Source organism: Barbatula barbatula, assembly GCF_947034865.1.
Source record: "Barbatula barbatula genome assembly, chromosome: 20".
Taxonomy (NCBI): Eukaryota; Metazoa; Chordata; class Actinopteri; order Cypriniformes; family Nemacheilidae; genus Barbatula; species Barbatula barbatula.
This window is the reverse complement of record NC_136783.1, coordinates 13,484,914-13,509,284: the sequence shown is the minus strand read 5'-3', so window position 1 is coordinate 13,509,284 and position 24,371 is coordinate 13,484,914. Positions and strand designations below refer to the sequence as shown.

Sequence of the window (24,371 nt, the reverse complement as noted above, 5' to 3'; positions counted from 1 at the left end):
TGACCTCAGTTGAGCATCATGACTTGGCTCAAACAAGGCTTTCTGAAGTTATAACAGCGCCTGCCTCTCTCCGTGCTTCTTAGTGAATGTAGCATGTTGGATGTTTTAGTAGTGCTTTAGTAGTTATACTCTAGTTTTAAAATCTGTAACCTTTAAGTTGAGATATTACAACCACAATCTTAATTTAGTTTCTGTTCGGTTTTTGGTTGAAGTAATTATTTCTTGTTTTTCAAGTTATTTGTGTCAAAATTTCTCCATCACTGAGTGCTTGTTTGCCCAGTATCACATCTTTCATATTGTGATCATTGTGTAGTCGTCTGTTGTCGTCTGTGTATGTGTCTTGTTAACTCATCTTCTACCGTAGTGCAAGAAAGCCATTTCCACTCTATACCCTTCACATGCGGGGCTAATCATTTTCAGAATTTGGGAATGTTTTTTTGTTGTTGAATAAAGCAAACAGCACATTTTCATGCAATGATATTTCAATTTGCTTGAAGACTCAATGAAATCAACATTCGATTTGAGTGTTTGCACTAGTACAGTATATACAAAAAAAGTTAGTCTCCATCTTCTGGAAACATAACCAAAATGATTGGTGACTCCCTCCCTTGCACCATTCATAAATGTTTTGTCCAGTAGAATTTTCTTTAAAATGAAAATGTCCATCTGCCTTATACCACTGCCATAGCTGGTGGTAAGTAATAGTCAAACTAAAATTTAAGGGCGACCTTGCTAATGTACATTACCAGAGAAAATCCCTGCACCCCGTCGACTGATTTCATTTGGTCTTCCACAAATGTTTAAATTTCTGTTATTATTATTTCCTTTTGTTGGATTGTTCAACAATCAATTTGCATATGCATTCATTGGTGGTCTGTAAAGCAATATGCTTATTTAAAATTGTTCCTCTGTGATCGTAGGTGCCTCCATACCATGATATGTACAGTGAGCTACATCCCACACTGAAGCTTAATGAGATTGAGACCAGTGTAAGTCATTTATATCTGAATTTATTTCAAAAGCATCATTGATAAATTGGGCAAATAGTCTTTAGTCAAATGAATGATTTGACTCTTTGTTTTTATCTCTGTACAGAAATTGCTCGGTGGTCTGTGTGAACAGATTCGTCTAGTAAAAGAGCATGAGGCTGTAGTCCATCGATTGAGAATGGAAAAGGTATTTCAACCAAAGCCTTAACCACGTACATACAATCTTATGCCTGATGTGCTAAAAACAACTCCATGTTATTGTTTCTTATCAACAGATACAATAAAGCATTACAATTACATAAATCACATAAATGTTTGCCTCGCAGGACGTTACTATCGGATGTTTGATGTGCTAAAACAGTTGCAAAATGTCAAAGTTTAGCCACTTTGCTAAAGTTGAGAATGTTGACCTGCTTCTATGAACAAAAAAAAAGTATTTATTATGGTTCCCCATCACAATTTTTTTTTTTGACGAACACTGTTAGACCGCTGAGGCAGATGACCCGAAAAACACTTTTTAAATTATTTTCAGCAGATCAGCATTAAAAATATAAAATGTTGCGGGACAGTTGGACCAATGTCTATGCTGGTTAAAACATCCAATACTCTGAATGCTCTTTTAATCACGTAGAAGCCTTATTTAATTATTTGGTAACGTACCTTAATTCTTCTATACGCTCACTATATGTTGTCTGCCATTTTCAGGACAGCCTAGAGGGGGTGCTGGTGGCCACACATCAGGAGATGGAGCTGTACAGGAATCAGCCACTGGCCATGGAGAAACTTCAGCTGAAAAAAGAAAGTCTACAAAACAAACTGATTAACATCAGAGGAGAACTTTCTCAGGCTTCAAGCGTAAGACAACTAATCATACAATACATGGGCGATGGTGATATAAAGGAATAATGAAGATTGGGATGTGAAGGAATTGGTTGAAAAGATGATCGTAGATGTTTCTGAATCTTCACAGGCTCTGACCAACGCTCGAGTAGAGTTTGACGCTCTGGAGGAAGAGGTGAACTCTATCCATGGTGACTTGTGGGAGCAGCTGAACGCTGGAGGGCATGTACGTCAAATACATCAGTGTGTTTATGCTGTCATCATCATAATCCGTATTAGTTAACAGAAAACCCCTCTAGTGCCTTCTGCTATTCTTGAATTCAGACCGGTCATTTATTCATGAGCATGTGCAGTTATGACCTCCACCAAAATGAACTGCATTTTTTTTTGTTTTAGTACTGCCATACTACTATATTTAGCAATTATGTATTCATTTGTTACTATTCTTATATGAATACGAGCTGAATATGCAATCAATAATTGAATTCATTATTTATAAGCACCAATATTCATTTCTCTAATGATTCTGACAGCTCTCCTCAATAATGCATGGCTTTTATGTTTCATTAAATGGCTCATCTAACAGAAAACTCTTTCCTCTACCATCCACCCGTCTCCTCAGGGCGAGCTGGTTCACAGGCACATTCAGAAGGAATTTTGGAGGGTTCAGGATGTTTTGGAAGGGCTGCACAAAAACAACCCATCCCGTGGCACAGACACGGCCAAGCACAGGGGTCAGAGAAGTGAATATACTCCGCTCATACTGCATTAGGGATAGTATTGTTAATTCTATCATTATGGTTCGACTTCATTTCTTTTTTTTTATATTAAATTGCAAATGCAAATGAGGAAAGTTTTCAATAAAAATACTACATAATATTGATCCAGTGTAATTTAAATATCTGCTTGTTCTTAGCCAAATTATCTGCATCTGTCTGTTACAGTAGCCAGTAGAGCATCAGGCTCCTTCAGCACAAACAGTCCAGCGAGTCCATTGAGTTCAGTGAGTCTCACAAGTCCTCTCAGCCCCTTCTCACCTGTACCTGGGTCTCTGGCCTCACCCACTAAACAGCTGGCCACAGAGGTACAGTAATACACACAACACTATTCAACACACACAGTCAGTTTTACACATTGCAGTGTAATAAATGCAGTACAAAACTATAAAAGCAAGCTGTGTTTCAACTAAATGAGATGATCTCAGGTTTAGTAATTGTTTTTCAACAATTGTTAATCAAAATTATAGATTTTTCTTTTATGCCAAAAATCATTAGATTATTAAGTAAAGATCATGTTCCATGAAGATATTTTGTAAAAGTCCTACCCTAAATATATAAAAACTTTATTTTTGTGAGTGGATGGCCTGCTACAGTAAAAACGTATTTCGATTTTTTCACTCTCTAAACGGTTGTATCTCCGCCATTTATTGTCATATCCGTACAACCCATACATCAGCTTTATTATTCAGATTTCAGATTATGGAAAAATCTCAATTTTGAAAAATTGACCCACAAGAGTGGTTTTGTTGTCCAGGGTCACATTTATGTTTAAACAATATCATTAACCTGAAAATGTAAGAAGATAGATCTGATGCCATTATTAGGGATTTTATGTACAGTATAAAGCTCAATTTCAAAACCTCCTACATTCTTACTGTCATTGAAACCAATTTTGGAAACTACATTGATATATGGTTTGACATTAATATACTGCAAAGCTAAGTGCTCCCACAAGGAGTAAGTCTATCTGCCTCTTAAGTCACGCAATACGACTTTCGGGCTCAAATGCTCTATGGTAGTTCTCAAACTTTTTTATTGTAAAGCCCCCTTTGTGTAGGGTGCATCGCTTTGTGGCCATCTAAATAATGACTTATATTCTTAAAATTAGAATTTACTCCTATTTACAATTATATCAAATGAACACATTTGAGCAAATACAATTATACAATGCTGGAACATCAAGTCTTTTGGTTGGTGGTCTTATTTTTCGGATGTTTGATTGCACAAAATGAAAGATGCAATTTTTGTATTTCATAAAATGCCACAAAAACTGTGGCCCCCCTGGATTCATCTTGCATAGCCCCAGTTTGTGAACCACTGCTCTATTGCAAAAAAAGCTAATGAGCCTGGAGACTGAAGTATATACCATGAGCTTATAATAGTTTTGCTTTAACGTGTGACATGAAAAACCATGCTCATAAACAGCTATTTAGAAGCGTCATTTTAAATGAGTGAACTCTTGTACCCGGCAATTATATTCATTACGTCATGACTCTACAAGCGGATGTAGGGATCTCACTAGTTTTTAGAATAGAGAATGATAAATGTTCTTTCTCTAATACCTTTTTCTCAATGGCTGTGTGATCCTTTAGCTTTAGATGCTCTTGAGTGCTTGGCTGTGTGTAATCGATAGTTCTCATAGGCGAACCCTTCCTGCAGTGCTACACTACCAAATTGTTACCCAGAGTTTTCTGCTTGTAGTGTGTACCGTTTATTCAGAGAAATTTACACCTAACCGAAATTTAAGATCACAAAGATTGTTGTGGTGAATTGTTTTACCACGTCAACAGTTTGCTTAGAGTGTTATGCTGATGGTGAAAGTACATAAACATTTGCAATACATACAGAAACAATTTCTGCTTAATCCCATACTGTAGCTGTGTGCAGGGTCAGTGTTTTTAATAGTGAATGTGATGAGGGCCTCTATGCTTCCTATAATTCTCTGCCTCCTCCACCTGGCTTAGTCACACCTGATGCACAGCTCTCTCTCCACTTCTCCATCCCCTCCTTTTTATCCTTACCCTTCTGTGTGATTCTATCCCTCTCTCTCCTTCTCCCTCTGTTTTTCACTTCCCCACGACAGGAGGTTGGCCCTCCACGACCTCCGCTTCCTAAGTCTTACCAGCCCCTGGAGACCTCCCAGACCTTTCCCCCCTCCATACCTCCCCTGCCCTTAAACAGCAATGCCTGGCTGCCCAGCATGGGCCCTCATGCCGGCCTCCACCAGGAAAGCTACAAGGACGAGGAAGAATACCACAGCAGAAAGGTACCGCAGAGACGGGACTACACAGAATGTGGACGAAACTATAATTCCCATCAGAACGCCAACATGTCCTGTGTCCATGTTCACACAGTGTCCATAATCATTAGATCATAATAACAACCCTTCACGAAACGACCACAATCTTTCAATTCATTTTTCTTTCACTTCACTTTAAATCTGAATCTTTATCTTATTCTGTTTGCTTTTGAAAATGTTTTGGTTTTGTCATTTATTACTCACTATCCTTTAATCTCAAACTAAACACTGTTCCATTAAACTGACAACTTCTTTGGTACTGTAATAAATCAAAGCAGCTCCATTTCCATTAAAGCTCCTGTTTTTCTTTCCTTAACCACATGTGTGTGTGGTAGTATAGACTGATCCCTCATACACAGATTTGTCGATACTACCGCAGTAGTTATGTCATTTCCATGCGTAGTAACTGTTTTATTTGTGTCTGATGTTTGTGTGTTGTTTGGTGTCAGTGCTGTGTAAAACTGCTTTCATTGCTTTGACTTATCATCCCGTTTCGGCTTAGAAGCCTCATGCGCTTACAGGCATCTTTTCATCAAGCCGTATGATCTCAAAAGTCCCCAAAATGCATCTGTGAATTTGAGTTTCGTTTCAGTATCTTTTAGAGGGCAAATGTGTTGTGTGTTTGGGGTAAACACCAAATACCCACTGACCCTAGAACAACCCCTGGGTGTTTGTTGAAAGTGTACATAATCTTTAGGCAGGATTGATATTGAAATTTCTGTCATAAACTGAAACTAATTTAAATGGGATGAAATAGTAAACAGCTTAAACTCAAATGTAGTTCTACTAGATACAATGAAATGGAGTCAAACATGAATGTAAAATAAACAGATCATCCGTGTGGGTCTCCTCTTGAAAGATCCTTAATAGACCTCATTAGGATTCTTAAAAATAGTTCTGCATTTAGCAGTTTAGAGTATTCGTGTTTACATTTCTGATGTTCGGTTTCAGCACAACTACAACTCACAGGGAGAAAAGACCAGCGACTTCGATTCAGAGCAAGACAGATTGTCCAACGTGAATAAAGGTATGTTTTTCTCATGATCTCATGTTTTCCGGGATGAGTCATAATAGACAGTTTCAGCAGCAATAACATAAACAAACGTTATGTGGCCCAGACTTAACTTCCGGAAAAAGAATCAATAAATATTGAGTAGTTTTAATACAATTGAATACAATTCATATACAATAAAATATTAATATAAATTAATTTAAATTAATATTAAATACATTTAAAAGAACATGTTAAGAACATGCCAGACTGATAAACAAACACGGACCGGAAGTTAACTTTGTCTACAGCTTTTATTGCTTTACAATAATGTCAATGCATAGCTGCATCAATCAACCAATATAAATGAATAATCAAAGTCAAAATCCTTTCCTACATCTTTTTGTACCTCTTTTAATACACCTACAGTATCACACTCACACAGTGTTAAGGATGCCACTTTGAAGGGATTCTTTTACAAAAAATGCTTATAGACATATTTTACTAGAGATTTCCCTTGTACAGTTGGAGTTGTTCCACCCAGAGCCCTTCAGAAGTCACCTTCAGAACACAAGGGTACTTCTAATGGTGTACAACGGAGAAATGGGAAGGTTCCCAACGGTCACATTTCCAGGGTAGGTTAAAGTTTGTGCTAGTAAATCTATCAGTTATACGGCACTAGTAATAAATCTGAAATAATACATACGTCTGTAATAAAATATGGCCCCATTAATATTGTCTGTATAAAGGATCTGAATTAGAGGTTTGTTTAAGCACTTGTTCCTTACACGTACTTCCTTTACAATTTTCCCTTTTACAAATAATGTTCTTATCATACGTGATGGATGGATTCATGACGGAAACATAAATATTAAATATTGTCTGGTTTTGTCTCACAGGATAGCAAATATCAAAGTATTTTTTATTCTTAAAGGCTTGATGGAACAAACACAGATTTTTCTGTTTTTGGATGAAAATGCAAGGGAGCAAATTGACAGGCACATTTATCTCAGCCTTTCATGTGTAAAAAAGATTTGTTTCGTTGTGAATCATATTGGATGATGGTCTTTGTAATAAGAATAAGGCTAATGGTAAATAATATCAAGTATGAAATTTAGGAACACAAAGGAACATTTTTTTTATTTGGTTTTGTTCGAGGAGTATTCAAGCCTTACTGATGTGGCTGGGATACAGAAGTGTTGGTAATACGCTGTCCAGGGTCCAGATTAAGTGTTTCTGTGTTGTATAAACGCAGGCTGTAATGGTAATGGGTACACGTGTGTCACAGGAACGGCCAAAGAGTGCAGTGTTTCCTGCCGAGGTGAAGTCGAAAATGACCGTGGAGGAGCAGAACGAAAGAATACGAAGAAACCAGAGCAGTTCTGTCAGAGATAAGAGACGGAGCCTCAACCTGTCCAGCGGCCAGCACGTCGATGGATTCAAACCCACCACAAACTACAGAGTGGTTAGAATACTCTTAAACATTCATACTAGTCTTTTATTACTCAAATAGCTTTAGTTCAATGACTTATATCACATGTCTTCCCGTCATACAGGTGCGGAGGAGAGTGACTGCAGATGAGGTGGATATTAAGGGTTTGGAGGCAGCTGTGAGGGGTGCAGGTGTGGAGTCACCCAGACAGGAAATTGCACGTCTCCGACGACAGGTGGAGCCTGAACTCTACGACATGGATATCAGCAGAGAGGTAAAAAGTCCCATGCACAAGGAACATCACTGGCACATTCACATCTATATGAAAAACTGGAGTAAATGATGATTTTTAGTTATTCTTTCAATTTGTATCAATTGCAAAAGAGAGTTCTTATGTGAATGTGACTTTGTTCTTTCCTCTTGTCTACAGATGTCTGCTCCAGAGAAGGTCCTGATTCCTGAGCGTTACTTAGAAATGGAGCCCAGCACACCTCTAAGCCCTGAGGAGCTTCAAGAAAAGCAAAAGAAAGTAGAGCGAATCAAAACGCTCATTGCCAAATCTAGGTATGACTGCACATCACATCCCCTGCTGCACCTTACGTACCAACAGTGGTCAAATGAATTGCTTTACATGAGTAAACGGTCACTAATGGTCGATCTCTGTCCTCCAGCATGCAGAACGTGGTGCCGGTGTTGGACGGGCCGGTGGAGGGACCCAGTAATTCAGAGCAGCAACTTCAGGAGCAGGAGAAGCGGATCGAGATTTCCTGCGCGTTGGCCGCCGAGGCCTCCCGTCGCAGCCGGCTGCTCTCCGGTGAGGACGCCTGCCTCCCTGAGGAGTCTGGGCGCGCTGTGACCCCCTCTGTCTGACCTTTAACCCCGCTGTCACTGTCACATTCTGTCACTTATTCCTCAAATTTCCCAAACTTCAGTGCTGAGGTCGCACTTTGATTATAATTATTACTCAATGTATTTTTTATATTTCAGATGTTTACTGCAATCTGTTTTAGCATTCAAAACATAGAAGCTCTTAGAGCGTCTCTAATGTGCAACCTCTGCAATGAAGAACAACGCTGTCTAGTTTCATCTAGATTCACAGAGGAAGAGTGAGATACATTTGGACTAAGGAATGACTATGAATCTATTCAGGTGTTAAATCTAATACGCATACAAGTGCATGTTAAGCATGACTTGATAAAAAATTGGATTAAATAGAACCATCTTCATCATTTTGCCTTAAGTTACATCCTTCAATTCATGTGCAATTTGGAGCTTATATTTAGTTTAAAATGCCTTTGCTATCAGCATTTCATAAAGATCTAGCCTGTTTATTAAAACAAAAAATATTTAAGCATTATAGTGATTTGATCCTTCAAAGTTTTCTTTCGTGTCATTTCATAATCTGTATGTCAAAAATGCAGTTAGCATGATCCTTCCTCTTCATTTTACCCGTTGGCTTGTGGCTCTGCGAGAAGAGTGTTTCATCACCTCTCTGATCCACAACTCGTTTTCCTTTGCCCCATATTTTTGTTTCCCCATGACACCACTACATTGCAGTCCAGTGCATCCCCAGTCCCCCTGCCTCCCCAACCAGCCTGCTCCCTTCTGCTGACTACTCTGACTCCTCCCACATCATGAAGGTGTGAAGGTGAGTTCCGCCCATCACACGACAAACCCCACCCCCGCTCCCTGAACTGTCCTGCTCCTTATAGCCCTTGTATCCCTTTAGTAAGGCTGGCTTTTCAGATGTAAACATAGCTGAATTCCTTTGAGGGGTACTTCTTTAAATACTATTATTGCATTAGTATGCAATATTATATTAAGCCAGTGTTTTGTAAAACGGGTGCAATACTATATACCCAAGGGCTTTTATAATGTAATTAAGTGTGAACTTGTTTTAGGAGCAGCCTGACTGTGTGTTTAGGCAAGTGTTAAAGCTTTTTTTACACAGTATTTTGGTGTAATGCTATAACTTTAGCAGTTTCTCACACAAACTCTTACGATAGCCGTTTCTCACAGGCTCCTGCAGCTGGCTTTTATTGTCCAGAATTTCGTTTTGAATATTTTCAATGACTAAACAACCTTAAATCCTACATAGACATCTGCAATCATTAAGCTTTTATTTATTCTGAAAAAAATGATCTCTGGCCAAAAATATTTATTTTCACCTTATAACATACACAAGTCTTTTAAGGGATGTTTTGATGTGTGTTTCATGAGTGGAATATTTTAACTGATTTTTACACTTTTCTACACACTTTTTAAATAACGTGACACAATTGACATGCCGTCAATTTTCATGAACCTCCTCAGATTATATATAGTTTAATTATTAGATTATGCATTGACTATGCAAATTACATTTTATGGCAATTTATTTTCTTATACAGGTTCCGTGTATTAACAAGTACACACTAACAGACGCAAACACTAGACCAATGCACCTGTGCAGACAAAAATAAAACAAAGTGTTCTCTGCCATGACCTAAAAGATAGCTGGCTGCAGAACCAGACATGTTATGATAAGTCTGCTATAGTGTCTTTGCAACATCCTCTCATCAAATTATAAATACTAGCTAAGAAACATTTGCAAACAACCATGTTAGTAAGGATTAGCTTTGACAGTTTGCCCCTGCTGGTAGATAATATAACAACACCATTATAGGGGCTAAACATGTTTCTGTATTTTATCACTCATTTCTGCTATTTGTATATATCGTTGCTGTCCTTCCGAGACCTTGAATGTCCAAATTCAAAGGATATACAGATTTCTTTAAATATGATTAAATACTGTGTTGTCAAAGTTGACAAGCACTTTTAATACTTTTTACTTGTTAGATATTTGCAAAACCCACTGACAAACATAAAGGGTGACTAATGATTTATGGCAAAAAGAAAAAAGACAAAATGTGATTTCTGAAGGACACAGCAAGATATGTATTCATACGGTGTGTAGTGTATTTTTAAACCAATATCTCTTTTTGAAAAGGCTTTGAGGAGCTGGAAAAAGATTTTTTCCTTAACCGCTGCTGCCTCAAAAACAACATAGAGAGATTAATCGCATTACTGGCTAAAAAAACAATGTTTCTCGGATGTGTCCACACACTGCATCCAGGTCACATACCATCAGGTCGGAATGCCCCAGCTGAACAACTGCCAGTGGCAGTCAGATGAAAGGGAATGCTAATGGAACAATGTCTTGCTATATAAATCACACTGGCGATAGCACATGACATCTTGCTTAGTAGCCTAGATGCGTATGCATAGAGTGTGTTAGTATGACAGACCTTTTTGTGTGCGTGCTTTGAAAAAAACAAAGGCTGTTATTCCTTTGTTTAATAGAAAATGCATCACTCACTGAAAATGTCTTTTTGTTCTTCTCCTTGTTTTCCCTCATCCTCTCGAATGTTTCCAGCTCAAGCACTTGCAGCTACCAAATTTGATGGGGAACCCTTCTGAGTGTCCAGCGGATCAAGATGAAAACCACCAAAATATGTTTCGCCTCTGCCAAACATTGCATAACACCACGCTGAGAAATATTTCAAAGTGTTTGGATGTTTGCGGAGGTCTGTGAATACAGCGAGGATCATCTGCCTCCTGCACTTCTTGTTTAAGAACTCAGTGGAAACCACGACAGAACTACATAATTCAATTAACAACAGTTGTTTCGGAGGATGACAGTCACATAGCTACAAAACTAGCCAGGATGTGAAATATGTTTACATGTTCATATTTGCTCTTGGTCGCATTACAGTGACTGGAGCATATAGGCCTACAGAAAATGAAAGGGTAGAGTTTAGCCGCTCAGGGTGGATTCTGCAGACAGAAGTACGTTGACAGGAAGGATCGTGGGATGGAGACCTGTAGAGATGGGAAGTTGGAGATTTGACCGGAGGAGACTAGCCATGGTAAAGTAAGGACTACGGCAAAGTTGTCGAGCTCAGTTTATCTGGAAGTCATAAGAGGAGAGAGGATAATGATTTGTTCCGAACACAATTGAACTCTGTGGATTCATGTTGGGATGCCCGAATTGACAGACTTTAGATGAAGGAGCCATTTCCCTCCATCACCTTCATTTCTCCAGAAAAGGAGTTCAAGGCCAGACTCACTGTGACTTTTCCTGGCCTCATTTTCCATACTGAACGTAGGGCTCACAAACCCTCTTCCTTGCCAGCCGAGTACAACCTGTCAGAATTGCAGTCTTTTAAACCATTGTTTTTTGGTCTTTACTTACAGTGTACGTCTATAAAGAAAGCTTATATATTGATATGACTTTTACTCTAATCTTTGCATCAAAGCCATGTGGACGCATCATAGTGCTTTACTGCTAGAACAGTAGTTACCAAAAACGGTAAATACTTGTGAGCGCTCTTGAATAGTAGATTATAGAGAAAGCTAAACATTTGGAAGTGTCCTTAGAGGTGTAAGTCTGCTTGTTGAAACACAATGTGTGTTGATGTGGGGCCAGCAACTTGCATTACAGCCTGTATATACTTTCATTAAATTATATCAAAACCTGTCACCCCGACAGAATATACAAAGCCCTTATTTGTGGATCATTGTGCCATTTGGAGATTCCTTTGGCTATGTTTCTGCCACGGCACACTTTTACGTGTAAATATAGACTTCACATGATATTAAATGGAACAATATTTTGGATTATTTTTCTAGCACTGGTGAAACATTTTATCTATCAAGCAGCTTGATTCTAATGTAACGAAACGTAAAGTACGATTTGCCAAATAAAAAATCTTCTGTTTTGTACTTGGAGGTCGTGACTGGAGAGTGTATCTTTCCTCGTACTGAAACTTCGGAAATGCCATGCAAGTTGTTAGCCCGTAAACTGTGCTTGTCTTTTTTAAAGATGTAAAAGTCTTTGGTTTAACTCTCTTAATTGAGAATTTGTTTCACAGAACTGTGTCATGTTTTTATTTCTCTCATCAACAATAAGGCGCACTATCACTGATATTGTGATCGTGTTATTCCTATATCCAAAACCCTAAATCGAGGTACAAACACAGTACGTTATCTGTAAAAGAGTTTCTAAAGGAACAGGTTACTTATCATCACCAAGCAAAAACAGCCCTGAAGGGACAGACAAAGATTTATTTTTATTGTTTTTGTCAAAACGAATCATATTTTTCTAATAACACAGATGTATAAAATGAGGTCCGGTTGGTTACATTTGTAAAATGATTAAGAGTGTTTTGAATTTTCACGGTATGGGGAATACTGATTGATTCTGATATTTTTAATTTATTCATCTGAACTTCAAAGCATCTTTTTGAAGGGCTTGTTTAAAAGTGGTTTGTAAGTGTTATGTTTTACGTACAGTAATTGGATTGGGTTAAAGTTGCTGTTGGATAGTCAAAGCAGAAATGTCTAATATTTGATCAAATATGTAGCATATAAAGTGGGATTAACAAATACAGAATAAGCACATGGATCTGTGTAAATATTTTTCAAATCTAATACTGTATGTCTTCATATAGACAGTAACTAATGCTCTTTTCAAGTAAAAAGAAACAAACTGCTTGAGCTATGCAAATCAGTCAAGATAAACAATACTTAATGTGCTTGCTTTAGAAGTACCCTCATGCAATAAAGTGAATGTATTTAAAAAAACATCTGAATTTGTTTATATATCCATTCTTCAGAAGCGTTTGTACATCCATCAGACAACATCCACATGTCCTATGCAAATTACAAAACTCTTAAAAGCAACATAACAGATTGCTTCGCTACGATAATTAGATATACTGTATATACAGTGTGGTGTGTGTCAATATAATATTGAATACTGTACTGCACTTATAATAGTAATAGTTCCTAAATGAGATATGTTTTTCATGAACTAATAATTTTTATTGTTGAAGAAGTTTAAGTCTGAGTCACAAGTTGGCAAAGAAATACCCTGTAATGAAACAGACTGTTAAGTCAAATTTTGGTCAATACAACATTCTTAAATATTTTTACAGAAATCCTGTACAGAAAAGGCTGTAAAATAAACCGCATTGTGTCTCCTTTTGATCTTTATAATAGTGCCAATAATAGTGGAAGGCACTGCAACGTGGGTATTCACTAAAGTTTAGAAATGCACTTAAAAATGTTGTAGCTTGATTGCAGTAAATTTCTTGATCTGCCAAGTGGGTTTTAGATCATTTGAGTTTGATTTGTTTATTTGTGCTTTATTTGTAAGCTTTTTTGTTTTCTTATAGACGCTATGCTATATTATAATGCACCATTACTTTTTGTGAAAATAAAACACAATGCTGTTGAGGTTAATGGTCATTGATTTTTAAAGGATGGTGTCTAGGGTGGATGTATCAACATCGGCTGTCAGATTCTAGATTGTGGGCTGAGCGAAGTGCATGGGGATAAGATAAAGATGCAATATGCATAATGTAAGCAGACAAACACACACACACTCTCTCTCTTTCTTTCTCTCTCTCTCTCTCTCTCTCTCTCTCTCTCTCTCTCTCGCTCTCTCTCTCTCTCTCTCTCTCTCTCTCGCTCTCTCTCTCTTTGCTTGGTTAATGTTCACCATGCAGCTGGGTTCAAAAGTCAAGAATTCATGTGAAATAGCCAGACCGGCAAGAACCAAAGAACTACAACAGATGATTTAAGGCAAGCGAGGAAACATGATCACAATCACTGAGTTTCAGAGTAAGTTTCTTTATCCAGCTCAATATGAATGACTAAATTTTGGGTCTCCACACAGGGCACCTCAATAACATTACCACAGTAACTTTTCCACTTATTGTGGCTACAGTTGATTTAAAAAAAGACATGTTCATTAAAGTATAAAGCAGGTGTCTCTGTCCTGACTGGGTTCTAGAAATCGGTGTGGGTTTGTCTGGATTTGGTGTGTTCTTTGTGCTGTTTGGAGTGCTTCTGTACTTTGACTCTGTCTTGCTGGCATTTGGGAATGTAAGTACAATCCTATGTTGCAACTTTACTTCCTTTGAATTGTCTAAACATGACCCAAGAAGTTCACTTGAACCTTAGTCATATTTAACATGAAAAGAGACACAAAAATGAAAACATTCATGCACACAGTAGTTGCTTTTAAATAAACTTTGAAATTTACCTGATCCTGATGTCCTAAAATTGAACTGTACTACCTTATATTAAGCGAGCAAAAAAAATTTAACAGACAATACATTACATTCAGACCAGGGTGTTTTGACACTGTACAAATAGGAGAAAGAAGAATTTAAGTTTCACAATATGTTTTGCTGTGTTCTTGGATCTTTTGGTATTACTGTAATCATGCTTTTGTTAGTTCAGTTCAGTTGCATGCTTTTCTCTTCACAATCCCTTCATTAATTTGATTCAGATATTTCTTGTAAAATTACTGGTCTGAATATAAATGTTCAACCAAACCCAAATAAGAATATGTATGAAATGTAGCGACATCTAGTGGTAAGGTGTTGAAATGCAACCAACGGCATACTCCACCCATCCCTTTATAAGCACTATGGCGGCTCTCACAGTACAAAGATGTTGTTGCGTTCTTTGCTACGATTTATTGACGAAACACGCTCTGTAGAGCTGTTTTTCCGTTTGGGGCTGCTGTAAAAACAACATGCTGAATTCCAAAAAGATGAATAAAACATTTGAAAACTAATAAAACAATGGATTGAAAACAGATACACGATGCTGAAAAGATAAATAACACATCTGAAAATAAATTTAACTATGGATTAAAAACTACTAAAAGTACATAAAGTTCTTATTCACACATACACAATAAATTAGCTAAATAACGATTATTTTGATAATCAAATAATTGGACGATTGTTGTTTCGATTAATCGGATAAAAGGCTAAACTATTTTTTATTTTAACTTTGCTTATAACAACTTAATAAACCCCAAATAATGGTAGGCTATTTATGTATTCCTTGAAAATGGTGTTTCACTTATATAATCTAGAACTTGACATTTAACACCTTTAACAAAAAATGCTTTAAAACAATCAAATAATAAATGAAATAACTTTCCCAAATATAAGTAACAATGTGCCGGTGAGGAAATGTTCCCAGTGAACATTAAACTTATTTTGAGCTTCCATGTTAGACATTTAGATTTCCCACTTTCCTTAAATCAAAAAGTATTATTAACATTATTCATTATTATCAAAAAGAATGAGACGAATGACATGATATATTGTACTTCATTGATATTTAATGAAAACACAACAATAAAATAGTAGTGTAGGTTAAACATACTTTTTCTGGAACTAATCAAACTTTTATTGAAAAACAAAATAAGAGGGATAACATACGTTATAACACAAACACAGTCTCTCCCGAATATAATTATAAAGCTCGTTCACACACATAGAATTATTTTATAAGCGACAGAGATATGTGGAGGTGAACTGATATTGACGTTTTTACTTTTCATTTCCTTGTTCTGTTCTGCGCCTCGGGACTGTCACAGAGTGGTTAACATAATAACTGGAGTAAATAAAATATATTTGTTGAACTGGGTTAAAATGGTAGACAAAAGTTAAACTAAAACATTTTATGAATGGTCTGAATGGTTTTAAAATATGCATGTTTTGAACAGAAGTTCTAGAAAGTCATTCTTACTTATGTCACTGTTTAAGCAGATCCTGTTCCTGTCAGGCCTGGCATTTATCATTGGCTTTAAGAGGACGGCCCACTTTTTCTTCCAGAAACAGAAGCTCAGAGGCTCCACCTTTTTTCTAGGGGGTGTGGCTTTGGTGTTATTAAAATGGCCTCGTATTGGCATGCTGGTAGAGAGCTATGGCTTTGTGCTTCTATTTAAGTGAGTAAAACCTATGAATCACATCAGCACAAGTTAATCAAAATAAATGCCTCCATAGTTAGTCATGAATATTATCCAGCATCAAACTAACTTGAATACATGTAGTTTCAAATTAATTTACAATAAAATCACTTAAGCCAAAATACATACAGTATGTGGCAATGCTTTGAATGTTCTTTGCGTAATTCTGTGTCATTCCAGATCATTCTTCCCAATGGTCGTTGGGTTTTTTGGAACAGCCTTGAACATACCCTTTTTAACTACGGTATGGAAGACAAACAGTTATAATAAAGAAATTATTTTCTGAAATCTAGCTATTAACACAACCACAACCAAAGTAGTTATTTTTGCAACTCAATAATGAAACACTTCATTATCAAAAACATGACAGACATTTCAAAACATGGCAAACATCATGGCCGTCTTCCACATTCTGATGAGAAGTGGTTATTTCAAACAATTCCCAAATTTCTGTTCTTTCTCTTAGATGTATAACAAGCTATCAGGAAGCAGCTCATCAAGGGTCTAAAAGCGGCCATCAAGATATTCTGGAGCAGTCGGTGAGGAAAATAAAAAAGGTCTTACAAGGACTGCATGCTCCACTGCAATGCACTGTTGAACACCGTTATTTTGTATGAACTGTGATACATTGTTTAATAAGGTTTATTTTAATATTTGTGTTTATATTTAAACCTTACACAAGGATAAAGGTTCGGTTATTACACTGCATGTTTTCTCTTTAACATCCACAGAACCTTTTTATTGCACAATTGGTTCTCTACAGCTGAAAAAATACCATTTTGCAAGACAAAAGCAACCCTGGTCCAGAGGCACTTTCTGTTTCAATTATTTGTATTTTTCACCTATTCATGTAAAATTAAGTTCTAAAGATATTTGTTTAACATTTCGATTCAGTTTTACATGTTCTGTTGGTTAAATTTAGTTATATCGTGAAAAACAGGGACCCGGGTTGCTTATGACCAAAAATATACTATATAAATGTAAGAAAGAAATGTATCTTTTAGAAAACGTTAATTGAGAAACTAAACATAATGGGATCACTGCGAAGAACCCTTTTTGGAACCTTTATTTTCAAGAGCGCTTGTTGAATAAATAATAACGTCCAGTGTTTCAGTTAATATGTTTAGCATTTTTTTATCGTTTACAATTTAATTTATTAAAAATGCTTTTTTGGTCCACATAAAACAATAAATATGCTACAAAATCAGTATATTGTTTTCACTGTGTGTGAGACATACTGTACATAAGTCTGCACTTCCTGTCTGTTTTTCGCACATTTTCTTCTCAAGATCAACGCAGGTAAAAATCCTGTTTACAGTTTGTTGACCACACTCTCAGCTGAGTAATGAATGCGTATTTTTATTTTCTGATCATTTCATTTCTATTCCATTTGACTTCATCAAGTATCCAAAAATAGAAACTCAAATTAATACATATACTCCAGTTAATACATGAAGATGTGTTTCTGTGAAATGGATGTGTGCTGCATGCACCCTGGTTTAAAAAGACAAGATCAGAGGGAATGTTGGAGGTCCATGGCCCGCTGAGGGACCTATGACGCAGGTAATATCAACGTATAAAATACATGAACTGTGCCTGAAGGTTTGATCAACCACTCAGTATCCTTCTCCAAACACAACATCCACACCAGCAAGTGTTAAGAAAGGTGAGCACTTTACTTGCATAGTTCTGTTGTCTTGTGGAATGCTCTTTGCTTTTAACTTCGATACAGGCCTCAGATAAAAAACATGTATTTTTTATAATAATGTGAAAGAAGTATTTTATGTTTGGTGTTTTCACAGGTGGTAAATCAGGTAAAGCCAACCCAAGAAAGGATCATTGTGTGATTAAAGTTATCCAATATGTTTAATAGAATTACACTGTTGTTGTTGTTTTTTTCATTTTGTATTGCATTTACATTCGGTGATCGCAGAATTATATGATTGGTTCTCGCCATAAACTAGTATAAACTGCCTTTTTTAGTATAAAATCAATATTTTTACAAGTTGGTGATGCTTTTTCTTGGAACAGACTAGCATACAGTAGATGTTAGGTGAAAGACTAATATCTGATTCTTTTGATGGTCCCTTTGAAGCGTGAAGGTGTGTGTCTGTGTGTAAATATTGCATTTGATAGGACACTGTATATGTGTGTGTCTGAACTTGTGCACAGGAAACCATTGTACAGATACCGTCCAAGTAATTCATCATCTTTTAAATGGATCCTGTCTGAAAATAATCACTTGTGATGTATCTCCTTCTTGCAGATATTCAAAAACATTTAAAATGGTGCTAGTTACCATCATTTTGATGTTGTCATTCGGGATTGGAAATATGTACCCATCAGGCCCTTTTCAATACTACCCAGAAGGTATATTCTTTTAGTGTTATTTTAAGTTGTGTGAATTATTTAATGATAATATCTGTTTTATTGAACAGACTGAGGAACCACTTTTCACCTTCATTTAACAGTACTTGTTTATATTATAGCATTATTTATTTATAATTAATTCCATGTTGTGCCTAAACTGTGAAGGTAGTGTCTATAGTGATGCTTTACAATACATACAGAATCTACAATACTTATTTATTGGACAATAATATTATTAAGTTATTCATATATATTAGTGACACATTGTTTTATATCTCCAGATGAATCTCCAGCAGAAACAGCTCTGAGAGTTCTCAGAGGAAATGATGTTAAGTCTTCTAAACCCTCAGCACACATTTCCATGGGTGTAACCAATCCAATCTTAGGTTCAGGTCCTCAGAAGAGCACATGGTGGTGGTTTCCAGAAAGACCTTTCACGAAGAGGAGACAGAATCTGGCGTACTACAATCTCAACTCCTTCGGCCTTCGCTATGGGAAGAGAGAACAGAACACGATTGCAGAATTTAAGCAGATACCTGTAAAGTAATATGTATCTATCAATATTATGTAGTAAACAGTAATGATTCTATTGAGGACACATGTTGCTGTTACTGAATAAACCCCGCTGATCTCAGATTCTGTTTGCCTACTATGATGATGACACAAAGTATCATTTAAGGAAAAGGATCACTTTATTTGTCAGAATATATAGAAAATGTTTTATGATTAACGAAATCTGAAAAAAATACTTTTTTCAATCTTATGTGTCTTTAAGGCCAAAACACATGTTCTTATTCTTTCTGGATTTACTTATGTTCGATTTGTTTAAGATGCTGCACATTCAACCTCAGTCAAATTTAGCAAGTCACTATCACTTAAGACTGATAATAATTACTAAAATGGTGGCTTTAAAATGACATAAACTTGACCACTGTTTGTTCTGTTGAATACACTACACTACACTAAAATCAATAATAGCCTGAAAGATTTAATCTAAAAACATCTGGCAGAATTTCCGTGACATAGCTTAATCAAAGAAAACTATGTTTAGTTACACATTTTAACATTTAAAGTATTCCTGCCAATCGGTAGGATTTCTCTGCTGTAGATGTTGCCTATTTGCCGTGTTTAAACATGACTGATGATACACCACAAGTTTCCACTGACTCTAGATGGTAATCATTGAGAGTTTCCGTGGTTGTGCTTTAAGGGAGGTTTGATAAACACTTAGATAAGTGAAATATATCACTGTAAAAGAGATTTGAAATCCTTAGAATATTAGTGCTTCTAAAATCATCATGCGGATTAAACAGCCTGTCTTCAGTTTTACAGTTTTACACATTCTGGAAGGTAAGTCACATTACACACATTACAGACATTTGTCATTAGAAATTTAAAAAATATATTTAGATCAAATTTCAGTTAAAAGAAAATTGTGGTTACTGGCTAATTGTGTGAAGATTATTCCTGGAATATTAAATCATTAATTACATTATAACATTTTAATAAACTAGTCAAAAATTTAAATAGAAAATGAATACGATTATTTATTTAACCATAATATTACAATAACATGTAAACACAAAAAAACGATTAATTTAAAAACACATCGATCACATTCATTCAATATTTGAACAGGTACATTTGATATTTTCTTAAATGAGGCACTTAATTTACAAAGAAGCAACGTTTATTTCAGTCCAAAAATTTTTATTGTAATAATGTTATTTATTGTAATTTAATTCAACCCAATGGTTGGTTTTGTCTATTATCAAAGCACATATTGAAACAAACCATCATTTTTAGAGTACCCAGTAGTATACTGTATACAACATTGATCTGGTGTAAATAATCAATTGAGGCTATTTACAAATCTGCTTTGCACCTGAAAACCAGGCTAAAGTCCCATAATCTAACAACAAGCATTTTTTCTTATAATTTATTTTAGCTGGGTTTTTACAGTCACATTTTCCAGTGGCATCCACAGCTAATAACACATCAACGAGATCCAATAACAATGGTGAGAGAAATTCAGATCATAGTGCCCAAGATCTAACTTTATAAAGCCAGTATAAATGTCATCATCGATTGGTCTATTATTATTACATCAGAATGTGTATCAGAAACATAGTGGACTATTCATATAGTCTGCTGTAATGTGATTGATGAGTAAGAGAAGAGTATACCTTCTGTGACATTCATGTACATGCATCATCTTGCAATGCAATGATTTCTTAATAGTAGTAAAACAGGGACGAACCAAATAAACCCTTTACTTTATTGTTTTAATCCTAAATGTGGTGTTGTCTAACCCATTATTGGGTCAGATACATGTTTGGGGTTAATTTAACCAAATGGTTGCCTTTGTGGCTTTTTGACTCAGTGCTGGGATAAAAATAAAGTTTTTACTAGACTATTGTCTTTATGTTCGTTTGTTTTAATCCAAAATGATTGTATTGAATTTTGCAGGTTCCCCAACAGAGGCTTCAAGTGGAAACAAAACCCTTTGGTATGAATAATTTTGAAACTGTCAATGCAGGAAATCCGCATTTTGAATATGATATAGAATAATGAGCATGTAAACGAAAGAAAGTTGCAAAACCTGAAAGGATTAACAATACAATGAAGAAATAGCACACAGAAATAGCATTATGAAATTTTCATCTGGCTGCCTTGATCATTTGATTTTATGATCATGGTTGTGATCCACCTTTGCTTTGTATTGTTCATAGTGATATTATTAATCCTTTGGTGATTGGAATCATCTTTTTTCTGGCTGCCATGGTTATCTTTCTCCTAATATTACTGTTTAGAGAATGGAGTGCGAGACATGGTACGTGTATAATGTTTATACTCTTCATTTATTCTGAAATTTAACTTTAAATATGATTGTATTTTTTTGTAATGCTTTTCATGACAGTCAAGACATTTGTGTTTAAAATTCAGGCATGAGAGTTACATGTACTTATGAGAACAGGGAATCAACCCCTTCGAGTCAAAATTGTGCAGAAAATGTTTGCCCTCCTTCAGTCAACGGTACAGACCATTTAATAATAATTCCCCTGTCTTACAATTCATCTGTTGAGGCTTTCACACTAAACTTTTGCCTTTCCAACAATTAGGTGCATGTGACTCATCCACAACCAGTTCTGAAAGTCACGAAGGCTCTGTAAGTAATTAAAAAAATTGACTTCTCCCTTATCTAAAAGCAATCGAGATGTTATGTTTCTTCGCTTGTATTGTTTTTTACTGGATTTTGTTTTGTTTGGATGTCAGTTGGCAGACATTTCCAGTAGCTGTCAGCGGTATGTGAGTCTCCACTACCGTTGCAAGGATATGGATTACATCAATATTTCAGAGGGAACATTGGATTTAAATAATAAAAAAACACGTGACATAGACTACGAGAATGTCACTGAACCCCAGAAAATTATCACCGAGAAAGATCAGAAAAACTGTGATGATGGCAATGAAAGCGACAGTAGTGACACAAGCGTTGAATCTGCAGTCCATTACTCCAAGGTTGTTTTTCTTAAAGCAGATAAATAAAGGATGTAAGTACAGAAGTCATGCGAAGATTATAGTCCCACAACATCTCATTTGGTTTTGTTGAGCAATTTGTTACAAAACCATGCATGTGTAGAATTATATAGGCCCTGATATTTTAGTGTACCAGTAATATTTTTAAATAATTGCTTGAGAGAAAATAACCCTTTGCTTTTTGTGTTTTTGCTTGGTTGTGTCAACAAAATGGATGGGGGGCATCTATTCCAATGCTTTTTCATGTGCACATTTCAAAATATGTTCAGATCGTAAAACACCACATCCTCTCAGGAAGGAACAACCAGACGTATGTGAAAGGCCAACAGTAATAAATAACAGCTTTACTGTAGATGTGCAGTTATCATTTACTGCACTCTAATAATAAACATGCCTCTTGCCTCTTCATATATGTGTACATTATGTTTCTTCTACCACCAATCATCGTTTGTCATTTGGAAGGAACCATACAAATCATGCAATAAACAAGGAGTGAAGAAAAACATCATTCGTTAAAATAAGGACATTTAGAATATTGATACTTCGCCATACCATGTTTAAGCACCGCTATAAATAAGGATGTATGTTCAATATCATACATTAATATTTCGCAATGCCTTAAAGTGACAATGTTCCGCCACATGGTGGTGTAGTTCTGCATGCATGATCTGTCATGCAAGTGCATTTGACTTTGTGTGCTCAGAAACGTTGTTTTTTCAGTAGCTATTGTTTTCAACATTACCTACATTAAAGATAAACAAAATGGTAAAACGTGGACTAAATATACATAGTATAGCGCACAACAAACAAACAAACGAGCAGGGTGGTATTTTATATAATGTACTCCTGCATTTATTTAAAAGTAAATTTCTGCTAATGTTATTATATTTTACCTATTAATCAGGTCATAGTGGATTTTTTGCTGCACATCATGGAAAAATGCGATATGTGATACGATAAGGTTTGTAAAATCAATTTAAAATTAAAATATAATTCAAAAATGAACATTAAATAAACAACATAGATTCACATCTTTACGTCATGTTTCTAACCGTTGATCATCATCTTCCACAGGTCAGAGCACGCACATGACCTCATACACACACACAGGCATTAACATTTGCGTGGACACAAAACTGAATAGGCCCTCGGTAACTCGAAGTAAATCGTTCGGATTGTTACTAACCATTGCGATATGCAAATTGGCAAGATTTAAATAAATTGTGCAGGCCTAATGGTAAATAAGAGTTTGTTAAGGAGCTCTTTAATGCAATGAAGCATCTGAGCAGAAATGAACCAAAGCCTTGAAGCTATTCAACAGGTCAGACCACATACAAATGGAGTTACTTTATTATCAGATTTACTCAAAATAACCCTACAGGACTTTTAGCTGTATTCTCATTAAACACAGATGTTAGACGATCAGGTTCCAAGAAATGCTTCTTTAAGTGAATGTAATAAATTTCTGAATTTGTTTGGGTATTACTTTTTAGGTACATGACTTGAATAAACATGATAACTGCATGTCTGAAATGCCACAAACACACAAACATCTGTCTGTACAACAGAACTTTCTGAATAAATTGTGGTGGAATGTAAATACAAGTGTGGTAAGCATATTTCATTCATTCACTTCAAGTATTCTTCTTCACCCTTTTTTTAATAAAAGCTTTTCACAGGCTATTTATCGACACACATGATTTATATACACACACTGCTTGCATGTGGTTTGATTTAGAAGTTGAAATAAGGTTTAGTTCATAACAGATGCTGAAGTTAATATTCACGGGGGTGAACCTTATTTGGTGGCAAAGCAACAAAAGAACTTTTTTGTTTTGCTCACATTCAACCAATAATGGATTTATGGAATAATGGATATCTTTGATGTCCAGGCATGACAGTCAGCGCATGAAAGATTGTTCCTAATTAATTCTTAATAAAATGTACCTTTTTTATTAATAAATATATTGGCATCAAATCAAACATTTAATTACATACAAAAGTATTTTTTCACAGGAGGTTAAAAGAGATTGACTCTTAAACAAGTCAACAGTTATACGGTGGGTTCCGGGAATCAATGAAAAATGGCGCGTCAAAGAGGTTTGGCGTGTGAAATGTGGTGGTTTGGTTGAACACCAGCATGCTCAGAAATCTCCGCAACACATGTGAGATCACATTCTCTATCAAAATTGGATAAAACAGCATTGCTGAGATCCTTATTGACTTGGTGTGACCGATACAACACAGTTCTCTTCACTAGAAGCAGCTTATTTGTGTGAAGTCATTGTGGTGGTCCATACATTATCAATAGTG

General features: G+C 36.0%; 3 protein-coding genes across 18 annotated transcripts in view; all 3 read left to right on the top strand.

The window, feature by feature from the left end:
- plekha6 (pleckstrin homology domain containing, family A member 6) overlaps positions 1 to 13,613 on the top strand; it is a 59,686-nt gene extending 46,073 nt beyond the window's left edge. For 9 of the 14 annotated variants that reach the window (XM_079483256.1, XM_079483258.1, XM_079483257.1 and 6 more), the window contains 14 exons: positions 921 to 989; positions 1,096 to 1,176; positions 1,695 to 1,844; positions 1,960 to 2,055; positions 2,452 to 2,563; positions 2,774 to 2,913; positions 5,859 to 5,934; positions 6,424 to 6,533; positions 7,187 to 7,363; positions 7,455 to 7,604; positions 7,761 to 7,894; positions 8,002 to 8,144; positions 8,888 to 8,978; positions 10,746 to 13,613. In XM_079483256.1, coding sequence (XP_079339382.1) covers positions 921 to 989; positions 1,096 to 1,176; positions 1,695 to 1,844; positions 1,960 to 2,055; positions 2,452 to 2,563; positions 2,774 to 2,913; positions 5,859 to 5,934; positions 6,424 to 6,533; positions 7,187 to 7,363; positions 7,455 to 7,604; positions 7,761 to 7,894; positions 8,002 to 8,144; positions 8,888 to 8,976 — 1,527 coding nt within the window. In that variant the 3' untranslated portion in view covers positions 8,977 to 8,978; positions 10,746 to 13,613. Of the gene's footprint in view, positions 1 to 920; positions 990 to 1,095; positions 1,177 to 1,694; positions 1,845 to 1,959; positions 2,056 to 2,451; positions 2,573 to 2,773; positions 2,914 to 5,858; positions 5,935 to 6,423; positions 6,534 to 7,186; positions 7,364 to 7,454; positions 7,605 to 7,760; positions 7,895 to 8,001; positions 8,145 to 8,887; positions 8,979 to 10,745 lie in introns of all 14 variants that reach the window. The other 5 variants (XM_079483255.1, XM_079483266.1, XM_079483262.1 and 2 more) reach the window with 3 other exon arrangements.
- A 271-nt stretch (positions 13,614 to 13,884) lies between these two features.
- On the top strand, positions 13,885 to 19,151 carry golt1a (golgi transport 1A). 2 transcript variants are annotated; one of them, XR_013788073.1, is made up of 6 exons: positions 13,885 to 13,996; positions 14,169 to 14,260; positions 15,949 to 16,127; positions 16,329 to 16,392; positions 16,615 to 18,518; positions 18,800 to 19,151. XR_013788073.1 is itself a non-coding variant. In XM_079482739.1 (5 exons), the coding sequence occupies exons 1-5, from the start codon at positions 13,972 to 13,974 to the stop codon at positions 16,654 to 16,656; spliced, it is 402 nt and encodes a 133-aa protein (XP_079338865.1). In that variant the 5' UTR covers positions 13,885 to 13,971; the 3' UTR covers positions 16,657 to 19,151. The 2 variants fall into 2 exon arrangements, 1 of the variants encoding a protein (XP_079338865.1); XM_079482739.1 differs by having other exon boundaries at positions 16,615 to 19,151.
- A 513-nt stretch (positions 19,152 to 19,664) lies between these two features.
- On the top strand, positions 19,665 to 22,465 carry LOC306909858 (uncharacterized protein). 2 transcript variants are annotated; one of them, XM_079483948.1, is made up of 7 exons: positions 19,665 to 19,868; positions 20,467 to 20,538; positions 20,988 to 21,027; positions 21,251 to 21,351; positions 21,465 to 21,554; positions 21,641 to 21,687; positions 21,795 to 22,465. In XM_079483948.1, the coding sequence occupies exons 1-7, from the start codon at positions 19,817 to 19,819 to the stop codon at positions 22,065 to 22,067; spliced, it is 675 nt and encodes a 224-aa protein (XP_079340074.1). In that variant the 5' UTR covers positions 19,665 to 19,816; the 3' UTR covers positions 22,068 to 22,465. The 2 variants fall into 2 exon arrangements, with proteins under 2 accessions (XP_079340074.1, XP_079340075.1); XM_079483949.1 differs by lacking the exon at positions 20,467 to 20,538 and having other exon boundaries at positions 19,703 to 19,868.
- Positions 22,466 to 24,371: the final 1,906 nt, after the last annotated feature.